The sequence below is a fragment of the Cyprinus carpio genome, chromosome A10 (genome assembly GCF_018340385.1).
Source record: "Cyprinus carpio isolate SPL01 chromosome A10, ASM1834038v1, whole genome shotgun sequence".
Taxonomy (NCBI): domain Eukaryota; kingdom Metazoa; phylum Chordata; class Actinopteri; order Cypriniformes; family Cyprinidae; genus Cyprinus; species Cyprinus carpio.
The window spans coordinates 11,453,644-11,480,689 of NC_056581.1; the positions used below are offsets into that span (position 1 = coordinate 11,453,644).

The 27,046-nt window shown below is 37.2% G+C and overlaps 1 protein-coding gene across 5 annotated transcripts in view; it reads left to right on the forward strand.

Annotated features, from left to right (window-relative positions):
* The window catches only part of LOC109097198 (disks large homolog 2-like), a 206,903-nt gene that overhangs the window by 174,442 nt on the left and 5,415 nt on the right, over positions 1 to 27,046 (forward strand). For 2 of the 5 annotated variants that reach the window (XM_042765209.1, XM_042765210.1), the window contains exons 19-24: positions 3,854 to 3,956; positions 4,705 to 4,749; positions 13,551 to 13,665; positions 20,733 to 20,909; positions 21,961 to 22,036; positions 24,558 to 24,603. In XM_042765209.1, coding sequence (XP_042621143.1) covers positions 3,854 to 3,956; positions 4,705 to 4,749; positions 13,551 to 13,665; positions 20,733 to 20,909; positions 21,961 to 22,036; positions 24,558 to 24,603 — 562 coding nt within the window. Of the gene's footprint in view, positions 1 to 3,853; positions 3,957 to 4,704; positions 4,750 to 13,550; positions 13,666 to 20,732; positions 20,910 to 21,960; positions 22,037 to 24,194; positions 24,293 to 24,557; positions 24,604 to 27,046 lie in introns of all 5 variants that reach the window. The other 3 variants (XM_042765211.1, XM_042765212.1, XR_006161001.1) reach the window with 2 other exon arrangements.

Below are 27,046 nucleotides of genomic sequence, written 5' to 3' on the forward strand. Positions count from 1 at the left end.
CCCGCATTGTCGTCTCGACGAGCGCTATCTTTCTCACCATAGCCCTCCAGCTCAGGTGAGCATTCCATTTCTGCCTGATCTCCATACAGAGATCGAAAAGGAATGGAAGAGGCCGTTTTCTTCTCGCATCCATCGGTTTCACCATAAGAGTTATGCCAACATCAAGGCAATGCACGAAAGCGGCTATGAGAGGATGCCCCTTGTAGAAGAAACGCTGGCAGGCTATCTCTTTGTGGGGGAAACGTCCTCTCTTAAATCTCCCTCCTTGCCATCTAAGCCCCTTCAGGATACATCTCACTTAAATGGCAAGGCATACACAGCAGCAGGTCAGGCTGTGGCTTCATTGTACACGATGGTGGTGCTTCAAGCGTATCAGGCTGATCTGCTGAAAGACCTGGATAAAGGCGAGGGCCTGTCCCCTGATCAGGCAGCCGAGTTGCGCTGCACCACAGATCTCTCTCACCGTGCTACCAAGCAGGCCGCCTCCACCATAGGCAGGTCTATGGCGGCCATGGTGGTAACGGAGAGATATCTGTGGGTGAACCTGGCAGATATCAGAAAGAATGAAAGCGGCTTTCTTCTCAATGCTCCGGTTTCGCCTTCCAGACTTTTCGGTACCTCCTTTGAGATGGTAGTCGAGAAGTTCAGGGAGGCGAAGGTGCGCTCAGCGGCCTTTAATTCCTTCATTCCACAAAGGTCCAGGTCTGAGCCTGAACAACATAGGGGTCCTGGTCTGTCTCGCTCTGTGGATCAAAGATGGGCACAGAAGGCTAGTGTCGTGGCGCGTGCTCCTCCCCCACTGAAATCCTGTACATTAAAGGTTTCGTACTCAGCTTCGTTCCCTTTCTTCGAGTTGGTTAGACCTTGGTTCCTTGGGCTCCACTCAACCAGTGTGTCTGTATTTACACCTCAAGCATCGCTTCCCTCAACATGAAGGGCTGTTGTGGGCATGGCACTTCCCCTTAAGCGCCTGAGTTCTCTCCCCTTCTGAGGAATTGGATTCCTCGCTCCTTGGGCTGTTCTCGTGGTAGTTTAGCAGCGCTCCCCTTTTCCAAAAAGGGTTGCCTATGACAGGCTACTCTCTTTCTGAATTTGGAGTTCTCCTCTCATGTGAGAATTGAGTTCTCTGTTTTTCCCCAGAGCACCTGGCAAGCAGCAGCATCAGGTGAACTAGGCAATTCCTTCGCCTCTCTGATGCGCTGAGGTTTTTGGCTAGCTTGCAGTACGCTTACCCTTCTGATTCTCACGATCAGGCTGTAGGTTGTCCATTATTGGAACATGCTGCAGGCGGAGCCCCCTCTCTCGTGAGAGCTGGGTTGTGCTCCCTTCAGCTAAGTAAATTATTGCTAGCTGTTCCAGCTTTGGAACACGTGGTAGGTCGAGCTCCCATCTCATGAGAGTTGGGTGTTTGCCCTTCCCCTCAGCTAGATATTTACTGCTAGCTCCAGCATTATTATCATAGATTGAGTTGATGACTCTCAAACATGTTTTGGGATGCACCATTCAATCTATGATCTGCTATTTCAGAGTGCCACGAGAGCCCCTTAGAACAGTGTCTTAAATCCATGTTATGGTAAGTGTGCACGTGAAATCTTTTTGCACTTTCTAAAATCCACACTGTGGTAGGTTCACATGCTAGTTCTCTGTGTTCTTTCTAAAATCTTACTGTATATGGTGAGGGCTTCGCGCGGTTTCTTCATGCACTTTCTTGAGCTGGTGAGCCCCGTTCATCTTGGGCGCCACTCCACCTATGTATCCTCGGGATACCTATTTAAACAGGGTGTGCAACTAGGGATCTGTTGAGACAGTTCCTTCAGCAAGGTTATGCAAAAAAGAGCAAGCGGTAGCCCCTGTGTGACAGACCAAGACTTAGTATATTGCTAAGCTCTTGGTCGTATCCCTTTAAAGGAATCTATCTTGATTCCAAGCCTTGAGCTCTACCTCAGGCCCAGGAGTCTGGCCCTAACAGGTAAGTTGGGTATGTAGTCTAGGCCTTTGGCCATAAGGGATAATGTCACGGACAGCCGTCTAACGTCCCAGGGGCAACTCCCATGGAAATGGTAGAGTTGGTACTTAGTACTCTCCATGGTTCTGGCCGGCACTCCCCTCCGCATGGTGGCGTGGGTATACTGTTCCCCATAGCGACCCCTAGATGATGCAGTTCGAAGTTCCCTTGAAAGGTAATGTCTCAGGTTATGAATGTAACCATGATTCCCTGAGTAGGGAACGAGACACTGCATCCTCTAGCTTTCCTGCCATGCTTCGGACACAAGCTTCAGATGAAGAAGTGAATGACATGTCCGATTTATTCTATAGTCGCACCAGTAGTGATGTCAGGGGCTCTCGTCGGCCAACTTGTTGGTGTTTTTCCATTGTATGCTTCAGACATGGGTCACAATGAGGCATTCCCCATAGAGACCCCTAGAGGACGCAGTGTCTCGTTCCCTACCCAGGGAACCATGGTTACATTCGTAACCTGAGACGTTTTCACTTAGCATTCGATTAGTAATCTGTTGTAAAAGCTTACTAGCTTAACATTATGCTAACCTCTTAAAAAATAAACAAATAAAAAGGCTCTTTTGATTAGCTAAAACAGGAAGTCACAGTGTTGTCCAGGCATTGAGGCAATTAGGCATTGAGAAAAGGTTGTGGGAACTTTTATGGCACCAAAGGAAAGTTGAAATTTCGCATTTTAAGAATAGCAATTTTCAGTTTATGAGCAGTATAATGTCTGTGGTTAACATTACTTCATTACTTGAAGAAACTTTCACATTTTGTTTTGAAACATAAATTACAGTCATACACTACCATTCAAAAGTTTCGGATCAGTAAGAAGGGTTTTTTTTTGTTTTTTTGTTTTTACTTTCTGTTCATAAAAAAAACGTAAAAATATTATTCCCAAAAAATAATAATTATTTATATATTGCTTTATATATAACTTTATTATTAAATGTATTTTTGATCAAATAAATACAGCCTTGGTGAGCATTTATTTCAGAGGCTTTCTTCAAAATCACTTTAAAAATCTTACAGACTCAAAATTTGTCAAACTGCTGTGTGCTTTGAAAATGCTTGTTGCTAACTAGCAAGCTGCTACATAAGGACTACAATGGTTGTCAGCTATGATTTATTTATTCCACAAGTGAAAGTGGGGGATACATAAAATAAATAGTATTTGCCTGATCATGTGATATTTTATAGATATTTTTCACAATTACCATTCATTTAGTTATGTGCAAAACCATTTAATGAGGAAAAATAAGTGCACCTTTACAAGCATTTTGGCTACAACATCTGCTTCAGGTTCGTGTCCTCAGCTGGTCCCAACCAGCTTGAACATAGATTTTCAATGGCTCAATTTGGGTCATAGAATTGATGATGCACACAACTTAGCCAAAGTCATATTTTGGAGGAGCACTGATTACTTTGTGGTCCAGTTGTTGCAGACTCTGGCCTACAGGGTACTGCCACCCACTGATCCTTTACTGTAGGCTTTTCTTGAGCCGAAAAACTGTGCATCTGGATGATAGCAGGCATTTCTTGCGCCAGATCATTCCAGGCTGAAAGACACCACATTTTCTGAGAGTCAGGCAATTTTAAATATGAATGTGTTAGAGAGCTTTGAGTGTATTGCTGCCCGTTCAATGCTTACAATTTGAGCCATTAATTTAGGTAAGATGAATTAGTTTTTATTAGCATATGCTTTATGTATACTTGCTATGTATTTTGTTACTGATAATAAATTCTAGCCTTGTTGATTATTTAATTAATGTTTCTGGTGAGTGTTATTGATGGAACATCATTCACAGACAGATGCTATTGATGTAACAGCTTTTGTTGTGATTGATTTCAGGTTAATGGAATCGATCTGCGAGGTGCCACTCATGAACAAGCTGCAGCTGCATTGAAAGGAGCGGGCCAGACGGTAACCATCATCGCCCAATACCGGCCCGAGGGTAAGTGTCCGTCAGCTCCTCCTGACCAAACACCATTGCTGAAGTTCACATGATTCTTACTCACAGAGCCACTGCAGAGGTCGCCTTTAGCTGCAGGCAGAACAGAAACACAACTCACCCAGACATTTTTGGGCCAAGCCCAGCCCGGTGCACTCATTATTCCTCCTGACTGTTACAGAATAGTGCATGTGCCCTTGGAGTGTTGTGGTGCCATGTTTGATAAGTGTCAGTTAGGAGGTTTGGCTGCTCTGGTCTCCAGTGACCCATTCAGATGGGGTTGGATGCATCACCGTAGTCTGGGATCTAAGAATGTTTCACTGGCTTATCTTACTTAAAGGTGAAGTGTGTCATTTCTTCCATGTGACAGTGCTTTCTCCTGTGCTAGTTTAATGTGCAGAGAAAACTACAAAAGTAAACCCGGTTTCATGAATACCACAATACAAATGTCTTGACCATGTGTAAACCACAGACCTTATTTAAGAGTTTTAGGACTAATTCCTTCAGAATGCCATATAGGTAACATGCATTATTTTTCTATTTCCAATTGTTGCCACTAAGGGTGCCAGAAATGACACAGTTTACCTTTAAATTGTAATCCTATTGTCTATGATATTGGAAACGGTATATGAGGTGTGCATAGCATGAGCTGCAGGTGTGTGCTCATACAGTCTGTGATAAGGTGAGAGAGACAGATGTGGCAGCGTGATCAGGTGTGTACTGATATGTCCTCTCTTTTTTCACCCGTCAGAACTTGCCCTGTGCTCCCCACGCCGGGCCCCGCCACCAACTGCAGGTTTGTGCCATGTGATCAGCACCTGGGTCAAGAGCAGTACCACACAGACAGACTGCACAGAGCTAGACCACAACTAAAGACTGACCTGCTAGAACTGCAGATTTTACAGTTCCTTTGTTATGCCTTCCCATGAGGCTTTGGGAATTCCAGGACAGTTGGGGCACATACTGTAGATCTGAAGTTTACTGCTCAGGTTCTGTCTAACTCTTTGCAGTCTGGCTGAGGAATGTGGTCTTATTCTTGCCCCAGTGGCGTCTCTGACCATGGGCCTTTCATTCAGGGGAAAGGAACAGAGAGAGACCTTGCTCTCCTGATAATCCTGTGTGCATCCTGTGTTCCCCCTGCCTGCTGCCTCACTTGATAAACTCCTCGGCTCCTGTTGTGTTTGTTTTTGGCTCTAACCCGCTCGTCCAACACAGACAGCTGCTGTTCAGCACATACACATACAGATATTAATCCTGGTAGATCAAGACATTTTATAACATTAACATTTTTAGCAAATTTAAATATAAATGGTCTTAGCAATGAGGTACATAAACGATAATCATAAATATTAGAATATACTGGGGTTGATGAGATTTTTTTTTTTATGTTTTGTGTCTTATTCATTTTTATTAAAAATTTTTTAAAATATTATTACACTTTTTTATTTTTTATATTTTTCCCATGATAGCATTTACATTTATGCATTTTACAGTAGCTTTTATCCAGAGATTTACAAAAGAGGAGGAACAAAGCATAGCAATGCTGATTTCTATTTTTGAAATAGATGATTTCATATTTTTGTCTAAACCGTGACAGATTTTTTAGGATTCTTTGATTAATAGAAAATTGAAAAGAATGGCATTTGTTTGAATTAGATTTTTTTTAACATTATAAAAGTCTTTTCTGTTAATTTTGATTAATTTAATGTATTCTTGCTGAATAAAAGTATTAATTTATAAAATAAAATTAAAAATAAATTAAAAAAATTCTGACCCCAAACTAATGAACGGTAGTGTGTATTTAACTGTTATAATCAAGCATAAGGAAGGACTCATTCATAAGAATTACACAATTCAATATGAAATTGTATAACTATTTTATTATTATTATTTATTTATTTTTTAGCACTGTTGGAGCTTCATTTTATGTTATATTTTATTCTAAAATAAAATACAAAATTTTATGTTGTTATATTGCATTTTGAAAGAGGAGGTTCCTTATATTTTATCTTATATACTTGGATATGAATTTTGGCTCTTATTTTTTTGGTCCATTTAAGAAAAGGCTGTGCATCTTTTATAATTTAATTTGCCCAATTTTTTGTACACCATCATATAGATCAGTGTTTCTCAACTCCAGTCCTGAGGGTCCACCTCCATGAATGTTATAGATGTCTCACTAATTAAAACATGTGTTAAGTAGTGGAGACATCTAAAACATTCTGAGAGGTGTGTTCTGAGATCTGGAGTTGAAAACCCCTGATATAGATGGCCTCAAAGCTAACACACATGGGCTTAAAGCCACAAAACCCTTTTTTAGGTTATATGTTCTAAATGAAGAGCTCAGCGTCAGGGTTCGGGTCAGCAGCCTTGCTTGTCTTACTGCACTGCTCACTGTCTCCATTCCTCTCCTTTCCTGTTCTCTCCCAAACTACCTCCTGCCCCCTGCTGAAACCAACACACCCTTACCAAAACACACACAGATGACACTCACAGAATGGCAGCATGTTAGCCCAATCACAAACACAGACTACTTTTGGTCTATAGCAGATTTCTAAACTAATATGTTTGAACATATTAGTACAGATTCAGTCTGTTTGTCGATTAAGTTTGCAGATGCAGCTTGGAATTTGTATTTAATGCAATAGCATTTGTACATTAAGTGTGACTTCTAAATATTTGTTGGGACCACTGTATATATTAGTGTATGTATTATTAAAAATTAACACTACACACGATTGAGTGTCCTGTTACATTAAAAAAAGAATAACCATAAGGCATATAACTGACACATGATGGTTTATTTTAGAATTCAAACATCTTTCTAATACTGTATGATCCTCTGCTGTTTCTCATCTGCTTTTAGTTGATATTATTTGACTTTAAGAGAGCAGAGGCCAGCTATAATCATGCTGAAGATAAGTGTTAAGATTCCTGTCATCATGATGACTGTAGTGGAGTCTGACCAATGATTTTCTAACCTCTGACACCGGTCCAGCATATATCATTGGATGAGATCCTATATAGAGATATGTGGAGGAGAGACATAGTTACATAAGGTGACAATCTGTGTTTGGCAGGAGCTTAGAGGGGAGGAAGTGCTTTGAGGGAATGAATTTGGCAAGTGCATAGAATTCCCCATTCATAAATAAGGTCTTGAGGACTGCTTTAGCAGATGGAGGAGGTGAGGATGCTTCAGAGGAGTCATCAGAGGTTTCTAGAGCAGCTCCCGATGACTTTTGACATTCTGTTCTATTCCTGAACCAGTATCTCCCAACTTTCTCTGAGCCTTCTTGCATTATTTCCTACATTTTGGCTGAGTTGTATGATAATGTTGAACTTTTGCCAGCCAAGCCTTTGTTATGGGTATTGTGAATCCACAAAAAAATTTATTCTCTTAGCATTAACATTTAATTCTAATGGCAATTTCCTCCGTTTGCAATATAGCTGTGCACCCACTATGCAAAACTGTTTAGTATACATGTTTTGTGGGTTTTCACAATAAGTTTCAGAGGTGCTTATAAAAGTTTGCAGTAGTCAGCATTATGAGTATTTAGTCATAGAGTCATGGTTTCAACTAGGCTGTTCTTTCTCTGTGGCTCAATCCAATTCCCCTGATGCTCTCGGGATCGATTCTGGGGAGGTTGAGCTCATTAAGATGCAGGGGTAAATGCAAGCTTGCACTTACTGCATGGGTGTTGTGGGACTGCTTAGATGGGGCTTCCAAGGGTCCTTTTCATCAGCAACTCCCCGAGTCATAGTAATATGACATTCTCGCTGTGTAGCTATCAACACAAAAAATTTACAATTCCCAGAATAATGAAGATGGATTGATAGTCATCCAAAATCATAGCGAAGCTAACTTGACATTCTTACATTAAGTCTGTCAAATCAAAACATTAAGTAGACTCATGTTTTTATTTCTCCTCAAGTATTAAATGACTATTATTTAAACCTTAAAGGGGTTATCTCATACATTTAGTTATGATTTGACGATTTTCTGTGATAATTAGGACTAACGATGGATTCAAATTAATTGCATTACATTTACTGAGAAAAGCCCCTACGTGAAGATAATCTAAATCTGAAATTGCTCTTATAGAAGGAAGATCACTTATTTAGGAATTAAAGTAAAGGTTGGGGGCATGATTAAATGAGTTTGATTTTTACAACATTATTTTGTTGTTCATTACCATTTTGCACCCTCTCTCTGAATTTTAAATTAAAGATTTTTTCTTCTCTGCCTTCAAGACTTTTATGTAAAAGTACTTTTTTATGTTTTGCAGAGCCACATATGCTTTGAAAAATGGTTTTATAGCTTAGTTTTAATAAAATTGAACTACAAAAACTACAAAACAGCAAACACTGCCTGAACCCTGGTAATTTCACAGTTTCATAATTATACACTGAAACTCACACACAAATCCACATATTGACTGACAGACCATCTTCTCTTCCATGAATGAATGAATGGATTGCCGAGTTTTATTTCTAGTTTTCAGCACCATCGCTACAAACAATACTGGTAGCCTACTAAAAATCATGGATTTACTCTCAAAAAAATTTGAAACAGAGAACAATAGGCCTTGAAAAGCTAACAGGCCATTAGTCATTTAGCTGGATAGCCAGAGCTCTGTGAATGAGTATTTTACTCTAATATTGTATGTCGCCCTGATTTATGACTAACCTCTGCTCTCCTCCATCTCATTCTTTCTAATGAAGCCCAAACATCTGAACAACTTCCACAGAGAATGAATCTTCTACAGTACTATTGTTTTACTGTTCTGACGGATTGTACCACATCCCATGCAAGTTTTGTGGTGTTACTAATTTATAGGGCAACGTTCAAAGAGGAATTTTTCCAGAACATGATTTATAATATTTATAATCACATTCTGGCTAATTTGTCATGGACTGTACAGAACTAATTACTTCTGAGAAGTAATTTTAAGATCACACAAGGTCATCTCTCCTCTCTGGAATATTATTCCATGTCTATTAATTCCTCATCTTGGACATGAATTATACATCAGATTGTGCAGCTTTTTGAGGAAAGGTGCTATTACTTTTTGAAGCAGTCAGACGGTTTTCACCTGGTGGGTGAGAAACAATGAATCGCATGGACTTTGATTTTGACAAGAATACCCCAAAAGACAACCACATATGTCTTTTCAACTGCTGAGAACACCCTAGCAATCTCATAGCAACACACTAACAACCACTCAGAACACCTTAGCAACCACCTTGAAGACCCTTGCATTATTTTGCAGGGTAAGCGTAACATTTCCTTATAGTAGGGAAGTACTGTATGCAATTTTGGATGCAGCCCATAACTTCTTATTAAGCAGTGTTTCATACATCTCTACACTACTGACAGCTGACCTTTACAATTTGACCTTTACAATTTACAGTCAACATTACAATCATCGCTCATCACCACTGTCTCTCAGCGCTGCAGTCTGTAGATACAGTGGCATTATTTAGCTAAAAGCTTGTGCACGTGTGCGCTGACACATTACTGATGATGTTGGCTTAATTTACAGTCTCTACGTTCCTGGAAATGTCACACTGCCAGTTCTGTAGCTCACACATTGTGATTGTACCTCCTGGCTCAATGATGCTCTTTACCCCTGCTGCGGGTGGAGCTGTATTTGGCATGTTGGAGTCACTGCACAGCAGCTAATGAGACTACACAAGCTGTCCTCCATTAACTGAAAGCATCTCACTGCAGACTGACGCAAACATATGTGTGTGTGTGTATGAGTGACGCACAAGGGCGGCTGTCTGCCTGGATGTGTCCAACTGCATTCACGCTAATATGAAACCAACATTCATGTGAATAAATGCAGTTGTCTGTGCAAAATTAAGACGGATGTTTTGAATGCACCCATTTTAACATGCACATTTGATAATGAAAGTGCTACAGTTTCTTATCTTTGTCTCTGGATGGGTGGTAATCCATCATCCCAAACAGCCTATAATCTTCCTCAAATTTCTCAGCTTGAAATGCAGGTCTGAGACAGGCAGAGGTAGAAAGCTTTTCATCTGTCTAGAAGGTTCCTTGTGCAGTGGATCCCTGCTGCTTTTCTAGGGAAAGGTGCAATTTTTGTGAATAACAGTAGAATGCGAACAGAGTCCTGGAGATCTGAGATTTGGATTTAGCCTATAGGCTAAATCCAACGCATTCTACTGTTATTCACAAAAATTGCACCTTTCCCTAGAAAAGCAGGAAAATAATAATAATAATAATAGTAATGCAAAAGTGATGAGATTAAAAGGAGATCAAATTGAGATGTTTGCTTGGATCTCCTTCCCCTGAAGAGAAAAAAAAGGAAAGAAAAGAAATTTACTAAAATGTAAAAAGTATGCAGTATAAAATGTAATGTAAGTTATGGCTACATTTTTTTATATATATAAATATATATAATTTGATTTTATATATATATATTATATATATATATATATATATATATATATATATATATATATATATATATATACATACATATAAAATCAAATGTTTGGTGTAAGTTTTTCTCTTTTTTCCCTTTTTTTTATGTGACAAGACATAAAAATATAATTTTAAAAAATCTTTTCATGAATTCAATAATAATAGTAAAAATATGTTTTTTCTTGATAACCTAAAAAAAACGGCTTTGCCATCACAGGAGTAAAACAAAAAATATATATATTCCTCAAAACCTAAAAAAAACTTGAAGGACAGTTAAAGCTGAAATATTTGCTTGATTTGTGGCATATATATATATATATATATATATATATATATATATATATATATATATATATATTATATATAATATATACACATATTCAAATAGTAAACAGTTATTTTGATTTTGCAGTATTACTGGTTTTACTGTATTTCTGATCAAATTGATGGATTAATTGATTTATTGAACTTATTTTCCTCTATGAGACTCTTTTTCACAACTGTGAAGCTGTATTTTTGTCCTGCTTTATTTACATTTCCAGTGGTTAGCAGTTAATAATCAATTAATTTTTCAGTCATGTGCTTACTTCATTAACCTGCTGCTTGTGTGCACCAATTCCCTTCATATGCTAGTGGAATCCGCAAGTTTTGAAGGACAGTTAAAGCTGAAATATTTGCTTGATTTGTGGCTTGTTTATCTTTAAGCGAGCTAATACGCTGCAGATTGAAAACACACAGCTGACATCAAGAGAGAAAATCCAGCATGGCTTTTGATATGGACCACTTTAGGGGGAGGAGGGACTCTAAGACACTCAACCGCCGCCCACTGTAGAGTCTCGGCCAATGAGAGCAGGTCTGGAGGAGAGAGTGTGTGAGAGAGAGAGCGGAGACGAGGTGGTAGAGTGGCAGTCTTTGCTTGTGTGTAGGGAGCGGTCAGTCTCTCACGCTGCAGTCTGCGAGCATCCTCAAGAGTGAGAATCTCTTTTTATTCTCTCTTTCATTCATACATTCTTTCTTTTTTCCTTTATTCCATCCTGTCTTCCAGCCCCCTCACCTTTTCAGCTTTGCTGTTGCTGATTCGTTTCTGTTCAAGTGAGAGTGTATTTGCAAGCACACGTGTGTGTATGTGAGTGTGTATTGCATGTTTTGGGGGGTCTGTAGCATTCAATTTGGTTTAGTCAAGGTTATATTTATGTTATACTTTAGAAAGTGCAATTTATGTTGGAACTGTGCATGATATTGTTATTTTGGTATTCTGTTTCCTTAAGTGACAACTTCCCTCTTGAATAGTTCTTAATGTATGAACTTTTTTTTTTTTTTACTTTATTTGGGAATGTCAAATATTTCTAATGATGTCCCCAAAAAACATCTCCTAAAGGTTTGTGTGCTAAGCAGTCTTTTATTTTTTATTTATTTTTTTGAGTGGATTTGTTCAGGATGAGTGTGTCCCTCACTGCAGGATTGTTTTGGGTACTCTACTTTATCCTCCGTCTGAGCTTTGCACCACTCTGAGACTTTTTAATCTGTTTCTCTCTCTTTCTTTTTCTCTGAAGAAGAAATATCACATTTTTATTCTTTAGCGGTTTCTCTGTCTTCAAATTAACATTGAGGCCATTAGAGAAAGAGGTAGTGCTTAGTTTCCAGAGGTGGAAGTGATTTGAATAATGCCTGTATATTTCATTGGGAGGAAATGCAGATATATTTGTGAGTCAGGTCTTTTTTATGCTTTTACCACACATTTCTGATTGTATTATCATCATAATTGTCCTTGAGCTTCCTCTCTAAGACTGTAGCCTAATGACAAAATTTTCTTGTCATTTGACCTTTGAGTTCCTGCAAGGACAGATGGGGCTCTCAAATCAGCCTTATTGCATGTAGACCCTTTGATGACCCTCATCAGAAGCTGCTCAAACCATCTAGTTGATGAGTGGTTTAGTTATTTCCATAAGGTATTTTTAGACCAATTAAATGTGTTAAAGCAAAATGAAAGAAACTGAATAAAAAACAACCAGAAAAGGACCAAAACAGCTGTAACATGTTACTCGGGTGTGGTAGGTGCTCTATTGGGGCTGCTCTGCTGGTTTGGGTCTAATGGTGTTCAGGCTGGGCTTTGGGGCATTGCTGAGTGCTCAGGTTCAGTGTGTGTGTGTGTGTGTGTGTGTGTGTGTGTACATTGGTCAGCATCCAGAGCAGATATAGTTCTCTGCTGAAACAGGGCTGAGGTGTGCAGCACCCCTCAACAAACTGCCATGCCCTGCACTCGATTACATGCTGAAAGAGCATGAGTCCTGATTTAGGAGGGCAAATCTGTGTTTTAAAGCTCATGAGTGTCTGTGTCTTTACCATCCTGAAAAAAATACACTACAATGTTACACTACAATACACAAAAGAAAGCCAGTAAAACAAATATTATTGGAGTATGTTTTAAAGGAAAATACTATTTTGGTCTTTGTACTAATTTGATCAAGATTCAATTCACTGTTATTTGCCGTTTCTTTGTGATTAATTGTGAAATTTCTCAGTGAAAATTGTTTCTACACCAATTCTTTTTTAGTGGTGTTGGTAAGTTTTTTTTAATGCTTTCAAAAGTTTTAGTCTGTTGTGCTCATGGGAATCAAGAATAAAGTTGTCAAATATTGCGAGACATTATTACAATTTAAAATAACTGTTTTCTATTTTAAAATATTTTAAAATGTAATGTATTCCTGTAATGGAAACTGTGGAGATTCGGTATCAGCCTGCATATAACAAAGAGAAAGAAGTGGGATGTCATCGGATATCATACATTTGCACCACAGTAGATACATAATATGACTTTACCGTCTCTCTCTCTCCTAATCTTTCTTCAACATTTCCTGTATTGACTGTGTGACCTTGTGCTAGAAGTCAGCATACAACAGTTACTGTAGATTGTATCGATCCGTACTGTCATCTCAGACACTAAGACACTACAACTTCACATCCTTTCTAGACAGCATTTCTCCCGAGAGATCTTTTTATAAATTTTTTCGTTTGAGACTTTCTTTGCATGTGCTCTGTTCTGTTCTAGTGATTTTAGGGATGCCATTGCAAAGCTTGATGTTTGATTTGGGGGTGGGGGGTGTTGCATTATGTTTACACTTGCTTGGTTATGTTTGTGCTTACAGAATACGGGCGTTTCGAGGCCAAGATTCATGACTTACGAGAGCAGATGATGAACCACAGCATGAGTTCTGGATCGGGATCCCTCAGAACCAATCAAAAACGCTCGCTCTATGTCAGGTACACCTCGTCTATTGAAACTAGACATTCACATACACTAACACAAAACTGCAAGAATTAATATTATTTTCTTTGTATGTTTTCATTTTTTTTTTCAGTAAATTATCCCCAAAAAAAAAAAAACTTTAGATTTACAACAATGGCAATTTCATTTTCTTTTCTAAGCAAAAACTAAAGTTAAAACTAGCAAAGATTTATGCTTTAAACAAAAATATTTTCTTAAAATTAGATATTTTCTCTGAGATAAAACAAGTTTTATCTCACACCATAGCTTCTCAAGACTTATCTTGTTTACATATTTTTTTCTGAAAATGATTGTGAATGAATGTTTCTGTCGTCACAGATGGGGTACTGATACCCCAACAGCCCCCGATCATGTAAATTTGGTGTTAACTCTCTTTCCATGTCACTCTTGTTATGTGGGACTGATGTTGGGTTGATGTGAACATCAGTGTGGTCTCTCTGGGTGATGAGAATGTTTCTAGCCTGGAGCGAAATGTTTATCGTACACACAAGCACACATACACATACTTCAGGGGTTTGTGTGTGAACCTGCAGGGTATCTGAGTGAGCAAGTCAGAATTCATCAGTGTCCACTTCACCTTTCTTACACACACATACACACACACTCAAAGAAGCACATGCTGTCTTATGTGTGCGCACTAATCCTAGATCAGCCAGAATTGGGGATCATAATGTTTTATATGTCATTTAGAAGAGCTATTGATATTTAAAATCAGTAGGAAAGTGGCAACAGTGATCCATTATAAGATGCTCCAAGAAACTTCTCTTTGTTCACCTGCTCTCTGTTCTTAAGTCAACATGAAACCAATTGTATTTCACAGTGTGACATATATATGCACAAGTAAAAAAAATAGATCTTAATGTTATAACAAAATCTTATAAGTATTTAATATATAATATTTATCATGTAAAAAATTTTTTCTTTTTTTTTTAAATGATGAAGATAAAGAGTTAAATCATAAGACCTACTTAATACATTCTAGCCACCAGGTTCACTCCAAACATCCCATGTGACAGCACTGTTTGGCTACTCCTCTGAACAGCTGTTGTGATTCTCCCAGATATGTTTCATAATACAGTCAACAGAACAGAGATTAGTTCCTCATTAGCTGGTAGTGACATGCAGCTGTAGATTTCTGAGTTGGCTTTGTAACTGTGTGTTAGGTGGAACATTTCAGCAGAACCAGTGCACCTGTGGAGATCCATTGTGATAAATAGCCCTCCTTTCAGCAATTATACATATACACACCACCTCTCCTCATGATGTACAGCATGCACTGCTCCCACAGCATTAAAAGATGCTTAATATCTCCTTCCCAGCTGCAGTCTAATGCCGCAGGCCCCCTCTGTGGGTGCTAGATAATTGTACTGTGCCGTAGCCAGTCCGAAGATCTGGCCGGTTTTGCAGAACACGGATGCTGGGAAAAGCTGAGACACAGGAAATCAGACCTTAAAGGGAGACATGTATTTGCTGCAGAACACATCAGCACAGATCAGCTTAGTAAAGTCACATTTTTTTTGTGTATGATTTAACTAATGCTTAACTTAGGGGTCATATTATGAGGGTTATGTCATGGAAAACTGGATTTTGAATATCCCTTCTCAGCAAGGTATTTGCATTACAACCATGAGCATACAGTTACAGGAAAAAGTATGTGAACCCTTGGATTTAACATGGATTTCTGCATAAAATATTATAAAATTTGCTCATCGACTACTCACAATAACAGGCAAAAACACAGAAGTGATGACAGAATTATTATTTTTTTTAAAGCAATAGTGCTTTAACAATAACAGCACTATTGCAAACTGCTGAGTACCCATATTTACATTCAGCAACTTGGCTGATCCTGATGAAAAACACTCATAATTTACATTTAGAAGTCTTGTGGCAAAAACAGCCTGTAATTGTGAGGTCAGCGAGAGTATTGCAACCTGTTTTGGTACAAGAACTTTAAGTGCTCATGCCATAGACTAATATAAGTGTATCTCAGGGGAAGAAACTTGAATATATATATATATATATATACAATATGGCCCCTGTGGTACGCAGTACTGTTAGAATTCTGCAGTTGAGGAAGGAGATGGTTGGGAGACAGGAGTCTCCACAGACCTCTGCTCAGTCTGTAGAGGGAAACTGAACATTATGACAAAAGTATAATTTCAGTTTGCCTCCGCTGAGTTCTGGTGAGATGAATGCAGAGGTGTGATCGCTGTTGGCTGCATTCTATGAATAGAAAACACACATCAATATAAAAGCAATGCATGCACAACTCCACTCAGTTAGGATGGGATATGTGTCAGTTATTGAGTGATTTTCCTCAATCAGCAAGTTTCGATGTTTCTGTCACAATGAATCAACATCACAATTTCTTTAAAGCGGAATTGTGCATGTGGCTCTTGTGTGTGTGCATTGCTTATTTACCTCCTCAAAGCATTCTCAGTGTCTCTCTCTCTCTCTCTCTCTCTCTCTCTGTGCGGTACCATTCACATGTAGCCATAACAACACCCTTCCTCCATGTGATTGGAGAAAGAAATATACATCTCTTTATCCTGCTTATTAAGAAAGTCCAGCGTGTGTGTAATTTGTGTGCTTATTTTTTTTTTAAACGCTGCAAAGAATACCATGAATATTGATGTTATGTTCATGTGCTTTTTAGTTTAATTTTTCGGTTAATGTTTAGCAGGAAAAAAAATATTATCTTCACCTAACATGTTTTTTAATAAGCCAAGCTAAATTGCACATGAACATGAACACTCTAGATACCTAATAGAACACCTTAGAAACTGCATAGCAACATGCAGGTGGGTTTTTTTTTAACTTGTAACTTTCATGTAAGCAACCATTCAGAACACAATATATATTGCTTAGCAACACCCTGACAACCACCTTAAAGGTTGGCTCTTTTGACTTTGGCCAGTAAGCAAGCCCCTTGATGGCAACTACTGCAACAAACACCTCTCACATTTTCTACATAAATTGTAAAAATGTAGTAATCACATAAAATCTTCAGTTGCTGTAATGCATGTAATGTATCATTCTTGCAAACGTCAGCTTGGGTCCTGTTATTTCACTAGCCCAGGCTCTTATCGCTGTGAGGCCACTGATCTACCCATACAGATTCCACTCCACTTTACTCTCAGGGGGCTTTTAAACCCCACATTTCTCTGTAACAAGCAAAAGCACCACATTATCTGCACCTTTGGCAGCACTCTGACACTTTCTTCTAGTTTGCGTGTTTTAGATGTAATGCTTTTTTCGATTTTTCCATGCTGATGGCTTCAGCTTTTATCTTACCGCTTAGCAAATACCACACCCTTTTTTTTTCAAGGACTGATGCAGCGCTCACTCTTAACAAATTATGTTACAGACATTTGCTCTAGTGGAAAAATGCTGTCCATGAGGTTCATCACCCATGGATGTACAATTTTCTGCTGAGCATTGTATATTACTCACATACTGTACCTGTACTGTTTCTCTTGCTCTTAGACAGCGATTCAGCCCTGCAGCTCTACTGCAAGATCCACACAATAAATCACTAGGAAAAAAAAAAAAAAAAACATACTCAGGGGCACATTCACTAAACAGTTTTGGCAATTTTACGTGCAGTATTTCAGTGTAAAAACCTGCACTAAGCCAGATTCAAAACTGTTAAATCTATAAAAAGTTAAAAATCTATAAACAAAATGTAAAGATAAATTAAATATAAAAAAGGTAATTCAAAATATGAATAAATACTATAATAGTATATAAAGAATGCTAAAACAGTACTGACTTGAACTTGCATTATCCACATGAGCACTGGCATGAATGACCACTAAGCTACAGCTCTTGCGGTACATAATGTTTTGTTTTTTTCATCAGGTAATTTATCAGCTTTATCAATTTATCACTAATTTTATCAGCTTAGTGGTTTACAGACAAGAATATGTTTTATTTATTATTATAAGGGCACATAATGGCTGCAGAGGAGAGAGTGCATTATTCAGTATGTGTCATATGACAGTAAACTTTGAGTTTTTGTCAGCGGGTTGCACTTGCTGTTTTTTTTGTTTTGTTTTTTTGGAAGAGTCTTGAGAAGCATCACTATTATAATGATGCCATTGAGGAATGAATTCACTAAAATAAGCTGAGAACCTGCCAGTGTACAAACATATAAAAATATTATTTATCTCCACTGTACTGTACGTAGCTTGCAGTTTCCATAACAACCTTAACGTCTTTATTGGCCGATGAGAGGGAGCATGTGTTTTTTTCCCTAGGCATGTGTTCCAATGTGTATGTGTGTGAGTGTGTGTGTTTTATCCTTTAATGAAGCAAGGATTAACAAGGACATTGAAGACAACACTTTATTTGTGTATAGTGTAGATGATTGGTTTTTGCACTCAGTATGGTTTGTAATGGATCCATAATGGTGACTTTATTATTGGTGAATTATATTATTGCCTGCTTTATAAATAATGTTTCAATGTAATGACCCAAACAGACACATTTGCACCATCACATGACTATTAGAGCATTTTATGTAAAAAAAAAATACAGCTGAAATGCAGACAGTTGTCTTAATATTATGTTTGCTGTGGAAAAATGCATGCTTTTGAAATGACATTTGTGAGATTCAATGTTCCATTTATTAGAGCAGCATATGTGCCAACCATTATGTGCAGCCCATTTTGTCATGCAGGTATCTGCAGTATGGGTAGCTTGTGTATCTTTTCATTGATTTCATCCTTAGGATAATATTGATCACCAACACAATATACAGAAAAAAATAATAATGTTTAAAAAAGGTTGTTTTTTTTTCAAACTCTCACACTTTTATTCAGGAGAGCCTCTTCTTATGTGAGAGCTTTTATCAGGGCTGAAAATGCAGAAGTGCTGTTAAGTGTGTTGTGTCAATGCAGCATGTTAGGAACAGCATGTTCTTAAATGATAAATGTTTTTAATAGATGCCTGTTTTTGTTGTTATCAGACATCCACTTATATTTTGTGTTTACATTTACATCAAGGGGTCAAAGTTTGGTTTACTTTGGCTTAGTTACCCTCTGATTGCCATTTAAAATTCATTTTGAAGTGCAATTTTTGTAAGCATTTGGCGTAAGGAGGTGAGTATCATGCAGTGGGGCTCCTTTATTTTCACCCGAACAGAATAAGAAATTGTATAGACAATAGAGAGAAACATGAAATGTAATAACTCTTGATTCAGCTTATCACAAGTCTACACTGAAGCATTTTAGCTAGGCTTGCAGTGACTAAATATACCTGGAGGAACGGGTTTAATGGGTATTATTGCTGTTATCTCTTGTATTGTGTACTCAGTAGGCCTATAGGAGACCGTGGCAGCCTGTCTGTTCTTTTGTGTGTGGATGCGTCTGAGCTATAGTGCTTCCTTTTACTGTGTTTCACTGCAGTGAAAACAGCATGGCTGTAAAACTGTAAAAAGTGTTTTTGCAGGCACATTTTGAGAATATAATCCAAAGTACAAAAATATAACAAAACAACTATTACTTCTCCTGCTTATTTTTGAAGAGCACACTAAAGATCAATGGGTGACTTCATTCCACATGCTTCCCCTCAGACAGTTCAGGTTTAAACTCTTGTTTTCATCTGGTCTTTGAGTCTACATCATCAGTATAAAATCTGCTCTTTAAATCGAGTGTTTGTGTCTCTTTCTAAGGATGTGTACATGAATCATGGTTATTTTTGAAACGGTAGCCTGTTTCTCTGGATAGTGCTCCTCCATATGAGGATGAATGAGAGGTTTCTTCTGTCACCGCATAGTAATTCACACACTTCAGATGGCAGGAGTGCGTAGTAAACTGTGATCGCCTTTGAAATGGCTTCGTATTTCTGATCTCATTTGTGCTTCTCTCTTACTGGTTTTCTATTATGTGAAGGAGCTTAGATTTCTCATTCAAAATGATGTGAAATTTATCATATAGTAATATATTTTGAGGTTTGCAGCATCTGAGAAAGACCTGGTTTCCGTGTTTACAGACTGTCAATCAGAGGTTTAGGGTTGATTTGATTTTTTTAATAAATGTTTTTTAAAGAAGTCTCTTATGCTCACCAACGCTGCATATATTTGATACAGTAAAAATACAATATAAAAGCAATATTGTGAAATATTTCACAAATTAGAAATTAATTTATTCCTGTGATGGTAAAGCTGAATTTTCAGCAGTCTTCAGTGTCGCACGATCCTTCAGAAATCATCCTAATATGCTGAGATGCTGCTTAAGAAATATTTATTTTTATTATAAATGCTGAAAACAGTCATTCTACTTTATATTTTTGTAGAAACCATGATACTTTTAAGGATTCTTTAATGAATTGAAAGTTCAAAAGAACAGCATTGTTTGAAATAGTTTTTGTAACCGTGTTATCAAAAGTCTTTACTGTCACTTTTGATCAGTCTAATGCATCCTTTTGAAATAAAAGTATTAATTAAAAAAAAAAAAATCCTACTGGCCCCAGAGTTTTGAGTGTATGCATATTTTTGTAATATTATGTCTGTTACAGTATATGTTTTTCTCTACAGCAGAGAGGAGACAGGAAATTATAGGTAGAAACGGGAAAAATTCTCTGAATTAATTCATTGTTTAACTGATTCATTTTTAAAAACAGACCAGAGAATGGCGCACTAGTTGTATCCCACAGATATATTAATTTAATATGATGTTGCCTCCCTCCCCAAGCTTGGCAAGAAAAGTGATGGCAACCACTTATAGATTCCCGAGGCTATAGAACAAATCTTTCAGTTGTCGGTTTAATCAATCATATCCCAACATCATTATATACAAACACACACACAGTTATGAGGAGTGTGTGCAACTCTATAATATGTGCTGACTGTGGCTAGTGGCACTTATTGTACCTTTTACAGCTGTATCTGCACATTTCACACATGCTGCTTTAGAATGAGTCAGCCATTACTGCCAATTCAAGACTGTTTTTTAAATAAAAAACAGAAACGAAACGTTAATTTAACATTTCAGCAAAACAAAACTGACGTTGTGTGTGTGTGTGTGCCTCTCTGCAGGGCTCTATTTGACTATGAGAGGGCAAAGGATAGTGGGCTGCCCAGTCAGGGTCTCAGTTTCCGATATGGAGACATCCTCCATGTTATCAATGCATCTGATGATGAGTGGTGGCAGGCCAGGAGAGTGACGCCTGAAGGGGACAGTGAGGAGATGGGCGTCATCCCCAGCAAGAGGAGGTGACTACATGACTAAAGACTAAATATTTGACCAGTGGAGATTTATTACCACCTTTTTAAGCAAGTAGTTATCTGATAACCACAATCCACATCCAATCTTACTTTTTTAAAAAGAGCTGTCAATAAATTAAAAAATATAATCAGATACAAATACATATCATTGATACGCTAAGTTGTCAAATTAATCTCAGTAAATTGCATGTATCAATATTTAGTTAGCAGAGCCACCTAAATTATGTAATTTAATTATTAAAAAACATAACATGAGTGCTCCCTTTTTTAAGGTAGAGTGTCAAGTTAATATTTTTACTGAACTGTTTTTATATAATTAATTGTACTAAATTAACATGTAACAGCCCTAGTTCTAATCGTCACCCTACTGCCCTATATTTAAGTTGGCTCCTTAAATAGAACATACAATGGAAAACAGAATTTTCCTTCATCTTCTGATAGCATATGAATAATAAACAGCAAAAATAGGTCATTCATTAATATTAACCTATCATATTCTTTTCCATTATTTCCTCTGTATTTACATAAAGAAGTCTTAAATGTAAAGCAGAACATTTCTGTTTGATTTGATATATCAGGAACAAAATGGTCATGTAAAAACAAAATTGTTTCAGGTTATATGTACACGCACTGTGTAAAAGTTTGGGTATTGTAATAATTTTGTAATAATTTTTAAACGAACAACACTCATAAGATCAACAATACAGCAATACTTTAAAAAAAAATTACAAAAAAAAAAAACAATAAATAAAAATCTAAATTAAAACCAAATTTATTCCTGTTTTTATATTTAAATCTATTTTAAAGTGTAATTTATTCCTGTGATAGCAAAGCTGAATTTTCAGCAGGCATTACTCAAGTCTCCAGTGTCACATGATCCTTCAGAAATCATTCCAATTATTCTGATTTGGTGCTTGAGATCAATTCTTACTATGACTTGTTGGAAACCAAAAAGAAAGTTTGTACTGCTTAATATTTTTTTGGAAACCGTACATTTGTCTAGAACATTTCACTGACTTTGTCTCTATTACTGTGGCAGGGTGGAGAGAAAAGAGAGAGCCCGTCTGAAGACAGTTAAATTCAACGCAAAACCCGGTAGCCTCGATTCTAAAGGGGTAAGTGTTCTATTTGTTGAGTGATTGTCTTTAAAATGGTTTTATCAGTGCCAACATCCGAAATTCTGTTTGCCCTCAGTTTTCAGTTATAAGCAGGAAGGGCCCAATGATTTAATGACAGTTTAGACACAGTTCACCAGCAGTCCCTGCATGTTGTGTCTCTTCACTCATCTAGTGTAATCTAAGTGGCTGCCTCTTTCCTTTCTTCAGTCCATCCAGTTTAGTTTCTGTCGTACCGTCATCTCGAATTTATTTCCCCATTTCAAGTTGTGCTGGTGGGTCATTGAGTCAGTCAGAGTGAAAGTGTGTGTGTGTGAGACTCTGTCCTTCTGCCGCAGTGTGACAGCTCACTTTGAGCTCTCAGTATTAGTACTGCAGCGCAGCTCACAGAAGCAGCCTAAATATTAAATTTCTACATAAATGTGTGTCCTATTGCGTCTTTTATGAGATCAGTATGGTAAGTTCATCTGTAGTAAATGTTTCTTGTTTGTGCATGAGAGGTGAACTGAATAAAACTGAAGGATGTAAGGTGTATTTTTAGTTCGGCACACAACCGCAGCACCGTTCAGATTTTTAGCCTTGTGATTCCCACTAGTATCCATAGCAACATTGCAGCCAGGCCTGCAAATTGCCGTTTCTTTCTTGTCTCTTGTTTCTCTCTCTGTCTTTTGAAGATGGGAGAGGGGCGGGGGTGTTGGCACTGATAGATTACTTTACGATTTGTTGTGTGGTTTTGTCTTTGTGTTAAGATGCACCAACTTGTGTATGTATCATTTCAGGTTTATGACTCATAGGATTTCACTGTTAATTGAAAATGCATTGATTAAGAATGGTTATGTGCCTTATAATAGAGAGGATTAGCATAGTTATGAATATTTCCTTTTATCACTATCAGAGGTACAATTGGTTTCACTCGTACACTGTGCTGAAAAAAAAATAGTCAAAAATACACACAAAATTATATATTTATTTTATTGCCAAACATATATCTGTTAATCTATTAAAGAAATGTCTGGGTTATATTTCATCCCAAAATCATAAGAAAAAATGTTTATGTTAATGTTAAAAGAAAATGAAGCCCCTTTTTTTTGAAACTATTTCAGTTCTTCATAATTAAGCACAATAATCCTGATATTCATTATTGTAAAGTAAAAAAAATCTCATTCTCATTACTCTATCACATTGTGTCTGGAAAAATAAATAAATTATAATGATGTTTCATACTTTAAACCTTTAAAACTAATTTTTGTTTCTTTACTTTATGGTTTTTGCATTAGAAAATTGAGGAGTTGGTGTAAAGTAATTTCATAATACAAAAAAAAAATCTTAATGGTCCTAAATAGACTTCATGTAATAAAATTAAAATAATTTTATATTTTTCTTTTTCTTATAATTTCGGGATAAAAGATGATATGGACATATTTTTGACTGGTTTCACAATCACAGATTACATTCATATCAGAGCATATTGACCTCAGGTTCACCAAATCAGCTAGAAAATCACATTTAAAATCACCTCAGTCCATATATGTTACCTCATTTATTTTTGTTGCATTTCATAGCCATTTTAAAAACAATTCACCTTCAGAACATCATAATACTACACACAAGCAGCACAAATTTGGCCCCTTTGATCAGCATGCCACCCTGTCAGGACTGTCCTGCATGCTTGTTATTTTAATATGAGTTAGTATTTTTTTAAGTCCCATTTGCCTTTGCATGTCACTAAAATCAACTTCAGTTGGTCTTTAGTTTATCAGTGTTTACCTCCCTTGTATGTTCCTTCCAACTGATCATGTTTTAATTTGAATACATTTGAGCTGTCTGAAAACCGCTCAGGTGCTGTGACGTCATGGACAGCGGGGTTTGGATCAGCCTTCACAACAAACAAAGATCACCTATTCAGGATCATCCAAGCACTTTCAATTCGAGCCAAAAATAATGTAATTAGTTCGGCACAAATAAAAGCATATTTAATATGAGTTAATTACTAAATTCATTTAGGTGTATGATCCTGCCAATAAAAAACCATTGGATGTTTGGTTGTCTCCTAGCTGTTGTCCCTCATGTCAAGCTCCGGTCTTTATGTTGTTTTTGTCAGCATGATTGTGACAGCGTTTAGAGCCCCCTGTTTGCACCATGCTCTCTCTCCGCACAGTCATTCAGTGAAAAACGTAGAAAGAACTTCATCTTTTCACGCAAGTTCCCTTTCTACAAACAAGGACGCGGACGAGCAAGACGGCAGTGACTCAGAACGTAAGTAGCCACAAACGCACATGCACTCTCACACGTAGGTGCATAAAAACAGCACACGCTCACACAAACACATCCTCGGGGTAGGTTGCAAGGTCTAGGTGTGTAGGTAGCTCCAGGAAGCCCATGCCCTCCTTCTTCTTCTGGCGTTTCTGCCCGCCCCACCAACAACCTCACTGTCTCTCTCTTCCTCTGTCTCTCTGTCTCCCATCCTCTTTCATTCTCTCTCTCCACCCCCCTCGCCTCTCTGATCGGCTGTGTGGTGTAGGACATCTCTGGAATAGGGGAGGACGGGTACGGAGCAAAGACACTGAGTAAGTGTGTTAAAGAATGGACCCAATACCCCTCTCCCAAGCACATATGTAACATTTCAGTTCAGATTTTTTTCTTTTTCGTTGCGTCGTCCTAGCCGTCTCAAACAACCACAGGCCTGTCTGCATGTCAGAATACTAATGTATGTCGGTCCACGGGTTGTAATGTTTTAGGGATTCCTGCTTTATCATCCTTAGGCTTATGTGGTAGGTAAAATGTTGCATGAACATAATGTGTCAATAGTTGTCAAATTATTTTTGTTTAGTTTGTATGTCGAGAATGTGGTGCTATTTTCTATGTTAGCACATGTTTCCTATAAGCTTGTTTCTTCCACGGGATAAAAGAAATCAAAAAGGTTATTGCGACTTTATATCTCACAATTCAGACTTTTTTTGTGCAATTCTGTGTTCATATCTCACAATTCTTTTTTTGCAATCCTGTGGGGGGAAAAAAGTCTGAATTGTGAGATAGAATGCACCATTACCTTTAATATATATATATATTTCTTTTTTATTCCATGGCAGAAAAAAAAACAAAACAAAAACAGAAATACATAAAATAAAAAAAAAATAATAAAAAAAAGAAAAAGTCATTTAGGGACAGGTTTGTCAAAAAAAAAAAGAAAAAAAAAGATTGTGCTTATTAAAAGATTTATAAATACTTATTATGAAGTTCTCCTAATGGAAATCTAGGTTACATTCTAGTCTTTTATGATGTCTCTGCAGTGCTGTGCCAAATGTTGTCTTGTGTTTTTAACAGTGTTTTTATGTTCTTATCAGGAGCATTTAGCCAATACAATTATTAAAATATGGTTTTAAGGTAAACACACCAGCCAAACTCCATATTTATTCTCAATGAATTAATATGTATTTGTGCCAAGATATAATACATAGAGAGGGAAGCGATGGATGTCCACAGAAAACAAAGGTGATATGTAAGATCAGAAGAGAGGATATTTCTTTTAGGTTGAGTGTGTTTATCTCTCTTCCTCTATACTGGGTCCCTAATTTAATCTCCTGTGTCTTAAACTCAAGTCTAATTTTGTCATCCAAATACAACCAACTTAGACTGTCAAAGTTTATAGAACACATAGAACAATACTGCTATAAGAAAAGGTTAATGAGTAACCTGATGACTTCAGGTCAGATTGTTGGAGTTAAACTATCGTAGTCCAGCTCCAAAGCATTAGTTGTCAGGTTTTGTAGTCATCTTGAGAGTGGCAGGTTTCCAGACTGAGTGTGAATTCAGAGCTCTCTGGTTGAGCTTGTCACTTTGAACAGATTAGGTTTTGCCATGTAATTGGCATATGGCATGATGCTGTTCTAGATAGCCATTGTCAACATAATGAAAAATTACTTGTTTGTTTTCCCCTTGACCGGAAAACAGGATTTGTGGCTTTTATTTGATTTATTTTGGAAATGGACTCACTTGATAACACACTGATAAAAAATGATATGTGCTGTCAGAAAGAATCATATAAAGTTTGTTTGCTTTAACTTACAGAAAGATACAAGTTTTGCCCATGATGGTAGTTTTAAGTTTAAACATTTCAGAGTTACTTTTAAGCAAACATTTAACTGATCACAATATATACACTATTGTTTGGAGTAGTTTTTTTTTTTTTTTTAATGAATGAAGCAAGGATGCATTATATTGATTAAAGGTTACAGTAAAAACATTTTTTATACTACAAACGTTTGCATTTCTTGCAAATAAGTGCTACTGTTGTGAATTTTCTACTCACCAGAGAATGCTGGAAAAAAATTTATTACTGTTTCCTCAAAAATATTAAGCACTGTTAATAAGTAGTGTTTCTTGAGCACCAAATCAAAAGACTGAATGATTATTTGACTCTGAAGATGGGAGTAATGGCTGCTGTAATTTCAGCTTTGCCATCACAGGAATAAATTAAAAGTTCTTTTAAATTGTGTTCATATTTTACAAAATTACTGTTTTTGATGATAATAAATGCAGCCTTGATGAGCATAAGGGACTTTTTGCTTCTTTTTTTTTAAGTCACCATGTCTTTCATGTGATGTTAGTAGAAGCATTATTCTTAAATTCAGGCTGTTATAGCTGAAAGTCAGAGGGCAAATGTCACTGCCCAATCTTACAAAATGATGTATGATCTGTCTCCACCACAAACTCCAGGCATGGATTAAACTCATATATCCTTGTTTAAAGTCTTCGCAGATACTGTCCACTCAGCTTGGCTTCTATTTAATGCACAGAACTCATCCTGCAGAATTCAAAAGAATATACAACTCAGGCTTTGTTCAAAGTGAGCTGCCTTGTTACTTATTACATACACAGGCAGCTGCCTTCTACGAGAGATATTTACATTTACATTTACATTTAATCATTTAGCAGCTTTTATCCAAAGGGACTTACAAATGAGAACAATAGAAGCAATCAGACCAGCGAGAGAACAACAACAGTATACAA